Source organism: Buteo buteo, chromosome 5 (genome assembly GCF_964188355.1).
Source record: "Buteo buteo chromosome 5, bButBut1.hap1.1, whole genome shotgun sequence".
NCBI classification, from domain to species: Eukaryota; Metazoa; Chordata; class Aves; order Accipitriformes; family Accipitridae; genus Buteo; species Buteo buteo.
Genome location: NC_134175.1, coordinates 48,322,393 through 48,332,659, shown reverse-complemented (window position 1 = coordinate 48,332,659; position 10,267 = coordinate 48,322,393). Strand labels below are relative to the sequence as shown.

At 34.5% G+C, this 10,267-nt stretch overlaps 1 protein-coding gene across 1 annotated transcript in view; it reads left to right on the top strand.

The window, feature by feature from the left end:
• The window catches only part of LRP1B (LDL receptor related protein 1B), a 576,780-nt gene extending 566,798 nt beyond the window's left edge, over positions 1–9,982 (top strand). Inside the window, exons 89-92 of the mRNA XM_075027025.1 lie at positions 1,559–1,654; positions 4,064–4,208; positions 5,228–5,326; positions 7,893–9,982. Coding sequence (XP_074883126.1) covers positions 1,559–1,654; positions 4,064–4,208; positions 5,228–5,326; positions 7,893–8,033 — 481 coding nt within the window. The 3' untranslated portion in view covers positions 8,034–9,982. The remainder of the gene's footprint in view (positions 1–1,558; positions 1,655–4,063; positions 4,209–5,227; positions 5,327–7,892) is intronic.
• The last annotated feature ends 285 nt before the right edge of the window (positions 9,983–10,267 follow it).

The window sequence follows — 10,267 nt, the reverse complement described above, 5'->3', positions numbered from 1 at the left end:
TCTCGGTCACATTTAACCCAACTGGAGCAGTAAAATGAATCGCCCACTATTCAGGTCAGCTTGATGCTTAGATGAAATCTTTCTAGTGATCCAGACAAGTGAAATAACACTTACAAGCTGGAAACAGGTAAAAAAGTGGCCAGAACCTAGTTCAGTATTTCATGTTGAGGGAATACCTGCTACGATTTGGGAAACGGGTGTTCGTCTTGTACCTGCTGCTAGACCCCAGGCAGCTGTACCAAGGTCACGGGATGGCATTCATGCTTGGTGGGCTGTTTTTCAGGTTTTTTTCTTGAATGTTTACCTGCCAAGACAAAATAAGCTTTTTTTTTTTTGCCTCCTAAGTAGAACTTCATCCAGTTATTTATCAAATGTTATCTTAAAATAGCATTGTTGTAATGTCCTTTACATGCTGAATCTTCATAAGCTCAGGATGCTTCAAGTTTTTATTTGGTAGTACTTCATTGTGGGCCTCTGACAATCTGACTTGGCTTTCAGTAAACCTTCAGGCAGAATTCAAGGCATCTTTTTCGATTTTTTATTTGGACTGTGTTTAATGTAGAGTGGAGACTGCCAACAGCTTATTTTTTAATAAATTGGTAAATGTAACCAATGAGACAACCAGCAATATTTTTGTTTGCCACCAGATAAGGATTGTGATATTAAAGGAAATGCATGTCATTCCACATTGGCTTTATACTGGAGTTCTGTAGTTTATAAGGGCCAGTTTCTTACGACATAAAATTATTCATTGCATGTATTTCTTTATTGCCACATACTTACATTAAAGCTGAGCAATCCTTAGAAGGGTACAATTGCTGATCTTATTTTTGCAGGTAGTCTCATTTCAGTGAAGTTACCTGCCAAAATAATGTTAAGCCCATTTTCTTCTTCCCTGTTCCCTCCTCTCCTTTAACATTGCTGTCTGATGTATGCACTGTTTTTCTGCTACATTAAGCATTATTGTAGTTTCCTTGATTGCCTGTATCAACATAACAAAATTATTGGCTCTCAAGTACAATGCAATAAAATGTAGGAATGCACCAACCATCTAGAAATAAGTGTTGCTTACTACTTTTCATTTTCCCGCAAATAAAAGTAATAAATACATATAAATGCTAATAATGGAATTCTTCAGAGCCATGCCTACTGAATATTTTAAATTAATAGTTGTGTGACTTAAATAAACTACTGAAGATGATGGTGACAGTTAAAGTCAGTGGCCATGCCACTCCAAATTGTTCAGCAATTCCACACACCTTCATATGGTATCCCTGCAAATGAGGGCAGGGAATTAGTCTTACCAAAGTATATTGGTATCCAGAAAAAGGAAGCTCCTGGTTTGTTGATAAAAGTACCTGTGTGTACACCATCATCTGTAATGATACTTTTTTTTTTATTGATCAACATTAAATTCTCAAATCAGTGAAGCTCATCACATGAAATTGCATTTGTTGGTGAGGGAAATTATTCTTTTTAAATTAATTCAACTGCTTTAAAGCTGTGAAGAAATTATTAGATGTAGCTGTGAGTGTTCAATGATATTTCCTTTTCCCCTTTTAGGAAGCATTGCAATCATTGTTCCTCTTGTTTTACTGGTGACTTTGATCACTACTCTGGTAATCGGACTATTTCTTTGCAAAAGGAAACGAAGGTAGGTAATTTTATATTGATGTATGGAAGTGAAAAAGTAATTCTTTAAAGTATGTGCATCTTTTTATATAAAAAATTCACTTTATATATGTTGAGCAGATATTACGAAAAAACACAACAAACAATCCAAAACTTGTTTCTGGATGCAGCGAGTTAGTTACGTTTTGGTTCTTGCTGGAGCAATCATGTCTATTATTTATACTTATATTCCACAAATACTAGATAAGAAAATGTAGTTCTTTCCTTATCCAGTTTGCTCAATCCTTCCAAGGCTGTAAAAGTGTTAATAATTTTATCCAGTGGCTTAGTGAAGTTAGTAAACAGAATTAATGTATTCCATTGGAACCTTGTAATTAATATTGTTCATGTCTATAAATACTTTCAGATAGAGCCTGTGCAGAATTTCCAGTTTCTAGTTACAGTTCACTTCAATTTATTTGCTTTGATTAGTTCTTTTCAGTTTTATTTAAGTTACAGTGAAGATGTACACAATGTTCAAAGTATCTGCCGTAGAATCCCAAGCCTTGTCATCATTAATGTACTTCTTTAGTATCTTGCATAGGAAGCCAAATTCCAGCACTGAACAGCGAATCTTTTGCTCTCTGGAATTTAGCTGCCTTAGAGCCATAATGAACTTCGGGAGTGTAGTAGACATTTTGACTTTGGCCATTTCTTCAAAGGCCGTGTTGGGTGGCAGGGGAAGCAAGAGTATTTCTACCGTATGCAGACACCTGAGAGAGCTGCTAACTTTCTCATGTTCAGAGAACGGAGAAAGCGATGTTAGTGGCGATGCAGACTTAACAAGGAAAGGTTCCTAGTAATAACGACATGGCCAACTAGGAAAGACCTGGAGTGGGAATTAGACAGCAAACCATTTCCTTCGGGCATGTAGTTGGCCTGCTCGTTGGTCTTGAGGAGCTGTCTTCCTTTCTCCTGGGGCTTGTTACCCCTCCTCTGAAACCAAGATAATGTCTTCTTTTGTAAAGTCCTTTAGAAATATCTGATGAATCTACTGTTTCTGCAAATTAGACCATTTATGAGACTCTTTCAGTCCTCCAGACTACAAGAATCTTTTAATTTACTGTGGAGCATCATACATGGCATCTCCCCTGCAAACTCTGGTGCTAACTAGTAAGCATTAATTTTTAAATCCTTTTTGAAAAGCCAACAAGATAAATACATTCCCTGACTATACTGCTAGTAATGCTGACCCTGCCAGGCTCCATGGATGTCAGTGCCTAAAAAACCAAGTTTAGTGATAGCCAAATCCTGAAAAACAGTTGCTGGTCTGTAAATTTTTTAAGTTATTGAGAATAACTTGTTAAATAATAGATCTTCAGTAGCGAAATGGAACTAACTTCAACAAAGCACTTTTTTTTCTTAAAATTATATTTGAAAATGTATTTTAGGGTTTTTTTAATCTCTTCAAAGAGGCGTGTCAAGTATGAAGCTAGGTATAGATGTTCAACACTTGTACACTACCGATAAGTGCTTATTTTAGGAAATATTTTTGTCTATGCCATTTCTGAAAAATACAGATCCTTTAGTGTATTGGATTTCAGACACTGACTGCATCTTTCTCAACCAAACAAGAGTGCTCGACTATTATCATCCTGACTGTGACCTCCCTATTATTCCCTTGTAATTCCAGAGAACATATTGTATTGGGAAAAATTACCCTCTTGAGGTTATTTCAACTGCTCAGGCTAAAATTACCTCCTTAGCTAAAAGAAATTAATTTGGCAACTAAAACAATTCAACTCAATCACTTACCTTTACTGATACCTAATTCAAGGTTAAAAATAAGATTCTATCTTTTATTAAAGTTTGAAAAAATTAAAGTTGAACTTCAGCTTTCCAATAACCACTGGCAGGGAATACAAACTGGAACTACGAGAAGTTCATACATTTTTAATGCATCGTAATGAAACCATTTGCTTGTCCTCGGATTATAACTGACTTTGGGCAACTGATTTCAAATGGAAGTGAAATGAATGAGCAAGAGAACATGACTCATGTTTGTACCATCTTCGTTACTGCAGGGAATCTGCAATGAATTTGCAAGGCTTTCCTTGGGAAGTGAGGGAAATCTGGAAATAATAGGAGGAAGTCAGGGTTATAGACAACGAGTGAGTACTTTGTATGAAGTCATACAGCTACAGCCAAACTGAGAAAAACAATAAAAAGCTACTTCCAGCTTATGCAAGATCTACACATAGACTCAGATTGCTACTTTGTTTTAAAAGTGGAAGGATTTTTTGATTGTCTCTGCAGGAAACACTTTTTCATCCTGTTGGTCTTAATGATTAAAGAGAAATAAAATAAAATTTGTACTATCTTAAGATGAAGCATCCAAGAAAGTACTTGAAGAGTCACTAACTTCTTTTTTGTCTGTGTTTATGCATTACAGGACAAAAACTATCAGAAGACAACCCATTATAAATGGAGGAATCAATGTAGAAATTGGCAATCCATCATATAACATGTATGAGGTGGGCCATGATCACAGTGAAGGTGGTCTTTTAGCCTCAGATTTTACTGTAAATGCAGAAAAGGTAATTTTTTTCTTTTTCTAGAGGCAAAACCACTCTTACAAAGGTCTTCACTTTAAGTGTAATTAATAGAAACATAAACCAATGACATTTAGATTTAGTTAATGAATATAAAGGCAAGTTAGATTTCATTCGAATAAATGTCATGTATATATTGACAGCTGTTTTGCAGTCTGATGCTTGCTGATGAACTTTTTCCCTAGTTGCCTGCATTTTACTAAAAGAGTTAGAACTGAACTATGAAATGAGTTTTTTGTCATAGACACAACTGCCTTAAATTGCCAAATCGCAACCTATGTTTTTTAGCCTAGTTGCAAACAGTGAATGGAAACAGATTATTGTGCAGTCTACCATTTGAAGCGTGAAAGAGTGTATGCGTACATATGAGACTAACTGATTTCATATATGAAAACTTCCAAAGGCATAAAGAATTCAGAGTCCTGGCTGGATAGATAGATTAAATGTTTACACAAAGCTAGTAAGTACTATCATTTTCTTGTAAAAGATGCTGTCACTTCTGCAGCACCACTCTTCAGTGATTGAACTCCCTGAGTGATGTGACATGGGATGAACGGGGTAATGCTGTGATATCTTTCCTAGAGCTCCGTAATCAGACATACACCAAAGGGCAGCCATCATTCTGTGGCATTTCTGACAAAGCAATAACCGGATTACTGTTAGCTCTAGGAATGTCATTGCTGAATCACATAGTCAGTGTGCTGAATACAAGAGGTAAGCTGAAAATGGAGTTACTCACTGGAGGAAGAGTAACTGAGCCACTGCTTATAGTGAAGTCTGGCTCTAATTCTTAAAGGAAAATGATTTTAAAATGCTGACTTTTATTCTCATATTGAAAGCAAGAATTTTTTCATGCTGAAGATTACCTGTAAGTAGGTTTTTTTTGATTGTAGATCACTCTAAAATAGTGTTTTTAATCGGTGCACTGTTTATTTAACAGTGTTGATAAATACACATGGAAAATGCTCTATTAGCACAGAAACTGAAATTTTCTGTTTATACAGGCCAGATACATAGGGGGAGGGCCCACTGCATTCAAGCTTCCCCACACAGCTCCATCAATCTACCTAAACTCTGACTTGAAAGGACCACTATCAACAGGGGTGAGAAACGATGATTCAAATCCATTTCATTCCACCACAGCCCCTTTCTAAAGAAAGTTTGTCTGTCATTTTTGAATAGAGGCATTTTCTGTTTGGTTTTGATTTTGTTTTTCTTCTTTTAATGGAAAGAAGAATGACAGTAAATAATACATTTTCTATTTGAAATAAAGGGTTCCTCTCTGCATACAAAATTTCGTCTGTACCCATCATTGTAACGTGATCTAAAACTGCAAATGTATCTTTGCAAAGGAATGCAAAACCAGTAACCGATGTGATGCTTTTCCATAGCATTGTTTAAGTTTAGCATAGCATTCATAGCCATGCATCTTGATATATTTGCAATTTATATGTAATTACAGGCATTTAGTGAAGTTTACCAAACTGAAAGAAGTGCCCAACTAAATGAAAACAAGTCCTTTTGTTTTAGAGGAATTTGATACACACTAAAAAGAACAATTTCCTTTAATATTTGCAGGGCATTTTTTGATTGTTCAGCTCTCAATCAATTTTTACCATAAAATAGTTATTTCTAAAACATCAGATTTTGACTACAATTTAGCATGATGTTTGCAAACATTGAAATTTAAAGTATTAAAAAGGGACATCGATATGACACTCATTTTCACATGCCTCAGTATATATATTCATCTTTTGTGCCATTTGTGTTCTTGCATGATTGTAATATGTTGTATTTGGAAGTTACCAATTTCAATAAAGTATGATATTTCTGATGGAGCACAAAACCATGGATGATGAAAGCTGGAATATATGCCCATCTCTAAGATTAACTCTTTCTGTTATTGAAGTCACTCCAGTTACTTTCTGTACCTCACTGTACTGCATCATGCTGTCAGTACCCACTCAAAGAGGTATAATGAGACAGAGCCTACTTTTATATATAATTTTAATAACTCCATAAGGCACTATATTGATGCCAAGAGTCTCTGTTCTGTTGCGGTTATCATCCTTAATAATGATTGTCAATGAAATAAAAAGTCCTGTCAATTGAAGTAAAACTAAATTTCTGTTTTCCTCAATTTCTGATTATAATCCTTAAACAAATGTAAAGATCTCTAATTCAATGGGGACAGACAGGTATAACTGAGAGTTTGCTCTCATAAATTACTACAGCAGTTGATTGCATATTTACGTTCCATTAATATAGAAGAGTAGCTGCTTCGTTCTGTCTTTTTTTTTTTTTTTTTTTTTTTTTAAATAAATGTGACTCACCTTTTTCTGCCTCCATTCCAGGAAAGTGTGAAACACCAGCAATCGCTGTTTCCATCTGTAACAGATGGAATAGGCAGCTTTTAACTAACTGAGTAGCTGCCCTAGCTAGCCAGCCTAAGGAATACCTGAATCCTGGGCTCAGAAATGGTATTGATCCACAGGGAAGGGAAGACCTAAGATTCTAGACATCTTTCATTCCTTGTTAGCCAGGGTGTACTCAGGATATTTGCAGGTCGAGAAAACCTACCCAGTTCTGTTCTGGGTAATTTAAAGTTTAGCCACTTCTTACGTACACCAAGCAAATTAATGAACCTATTTTATAGCTTACTGGTGTTCCACTCGGTAGTTGTGTAAGCAAAGCTGTGCTGTTTCGCTAGTTTTAAGAAAGAGGAAGATTTTGACCACAAGGTACCTTGCCCAGTTACTATAGGTAAAAAGCTGAACATCTAGTTGGATAGCAGAGGTCTTCTAGGACACAATAAAGACACACAGTATGAAGGAATTAGTGGAGATGTTTATGTGATAAACCTTGGATAGTGCTTTCTCCTTAGCATGAGTGATAGGAGAGTAGGTTTTCATCCATGTTATACATCCTTCTGTGCTGTCAGACTCAGGAGATTTCTCACATATGGAAGTGCTCTGCAGAATTAAAAATGGACTTGTCCTATACTGAAGTGCCACTCATTTCAATAGATTTTTTCATTACAGTCCAGACTACCAAAATTATTGAGAAAATACTTCTCAATCTGTAGCTACTATGTTATATTAAGTTATGCTGGTTTCTTATTAAAGTTTAATTTACATTACAAAAGTATTGAATTTTTGGTCAAATCATGTTGTATATTTGGGCCACAGAATTCGAAAACATGGTCAGCTATTGATGGGATGCTGATGTCTTAGAACAGGTAATATATGGAAACTGTTGGTTGCAGTTTTCTCCTGTTAAACTTGTCACATGGTCTCACAGTGCACCTTCTCTATAAACTTCTTCATATCTGTTCTGAAATCTTCCAGTGTAATAAGGTGGACAAGTCAACTTCAGAGACATTTTTCAAGGTTTTTGTTTTAATTTTTGTCATTGTTTTTATGATTTTAATATCATAATATGCTGCATGTCATGTCATTGGTTATTTTAATAGCATGTCTCATCATGAATTTAATTTTTAACTAAATGATTAACTCATTATCAGGTTTGCAGAAATCCAGGTATCTATTAAATATGTCCAATTATATTTTACGTGTACTTGTTCTTGCTTTAACGAAACCATTTCCATTTCCATAAACGTTTATTTTAGTTTAATCCAACTGATCTAATGTATGCTTAATTTCTCTGCAGCCAACAAATTACGCCAATCCAGTATATGCAAAGTTATACATGGATGGACAAAACTGTCGAAACTCCTTAGCAAGTGTTGACGAAAGAAGAGAACTCCTTCCAAAGAAAATAGATATTGGGATAAGGGAGACTGTGGCATAATCTGCTGTTACCTTTTATACTCTGTATAAATGTATAAAATATAAGGATTACTTTTCTATGTACCAACAGTATTATAATTGTTTTGGCATCAGCATTACCTCTGTTTTTTGTTTGGTTGATTGTTTTCTGGGTTTTTCTTTTGCTGATGACTTTTGACTGACCATTTGTAAGGTATTTTTATGAAAAAGAAACTGCACTACGGTACAATTTACAACAATGCTGCTGAAATAACACACCTTTAAATTTGTTAAAATTGCAAACAACATTCGTTTGTAGCGTGAAAATGAGCAATCTATTTTCTATGAACTTTTTTGGTTCTACTTAATCGATGAAGATGGTATCTGCACTTTTTCATTATGTAGTCTGGAAGCTGTAGTACAGTGTGTAATTTTGTTTATTTTAAATGGTGAAAGAATGATTGAATAGTCTACTCTCTTCTTTGTGCCCATTAGAATTTCTCTTCAGATCCTGATAAAGCTAGATAACTTTTCACAAACAAACATAACTTGCTTTTAAATTAGCTTTAGGTTGCCAAGAAGTAAACAAGACTATAGAAATGAAACATCTAATGATCTGCATGAACACAATGATTATGTTTCAGAAATTCAGTGACTGTACATGATATACTAAACATATATACCATGTAAACAAGCTTTGTATTTATTAAAACCTTATAGAACATAGTAACGATATATCTTGGAAGCTGAAACCTTACTTGCTGTGGGACAAAGCATATGAACTCCAACAGTCCTGTAGGACAGTAGCCACCCTAGAGCACAAGAGGGCATTGCCTACACATGCATTATATGTTTATTCACTTAATCACATGCATTACTTATGGATTAATAATTCCCCAACACATACCAAGCAGTAAGGAAAAAACCAAACCCCAAACCTTAAGCACACACAGATGATCACAGCGTTCAGTTTTGACAATCACAAAAAAGTCATACCTGTTTAGAGATCTTAAAGAATACAAAACACAGCAGTTTCTTTAAATGAGGATAAACTGTGATATTGCGGAGGTAACACATAACCAAATTGCATATTAGTGAAACCTTACCTAAGCCCGAGTTTCAATAGTCTGGGTTAAATATCAAAAACCAATTACCAAAAGTGAAAAGCATCAGTATCAGTTTCCAGCACTTGCTCTGACCTGGTCTGCTTTCTGTTGTTGCTAAGAGGAAAAATCTGACTCACCTTTTTTAATTTTGATGGAAATAAAGAATACAATTTCTTTCAGGTTTGAACTGAATCGAAATATTTTATACATAACTTTAAAGGCACAAAAGACTTATTCACACATATACTGTGGAGGACTCTTCCTTCCTCTGCTAGACATGACTGACTTTTAGCTATCATAATATATTAACCTAACAGATTAAATATGTTTGTGGTTGCTCTTTATTCCCTTTGTACAAGCATTACAAAAATAACTGCTGTTTTATAAAAGATTTTTGTTGTACTATTGTGCATGCATACTACCTATTTCTAAACTTTGCCATATTGGGGCCTTTATAAAACTCTTGATTTATGTAATACTAGTGCAATTTTGCTTGAACAATGTTATGCATATCATAAACTTTTTCAGGTTCTTGTTTAAGTACATTTTTTTAAATTGAACAGTATTTTTCATTTTGGTTATAATAGTCATTTTGCCTATGTTTCTACAATGAAGTGTTAAATACTTTATAAAAAAATTGTTGACTGATTTATTTAAATGAAAATCTACATACTTAATTCAGTGTGTTGACTAATTTTTAAATTTAACTTATAAAATGAAAACTAAAGAAGAGCAAATTGAAGGGAAGAACATTGTACAGATGGCTAAATTCCTTTTCTTAATGACAATTTTTGCTTTTTATACAACTCCTATTTGAATGTTTTTGCAGCTCTGCACGTGTTTGGATAACGTAGGTGTATAGCTGTATATTATGTCAATAGAACTTTAAAACGATTTTATTTTCTATAAAAATACTGTATTAAATAGTTTCATACCATACAGCTATGATTCCACAGGTTCTGCCTTTATTCTGCTGACATCATCAGAGATGGATTTGGCCCTCAATTTTTCCATAATTACAGTTGTTATGAGGCGTAAGTAGTCGGACTTTTCAGAAACATTACTGTTTATTTTCTGGCAGAGAATCTCATATCTTTAATACTCGGGTAGAACTAGATTTTAACTAGTGGATATACAAGTAAAATGAGTTTGAAATGATGAACTCTTATAT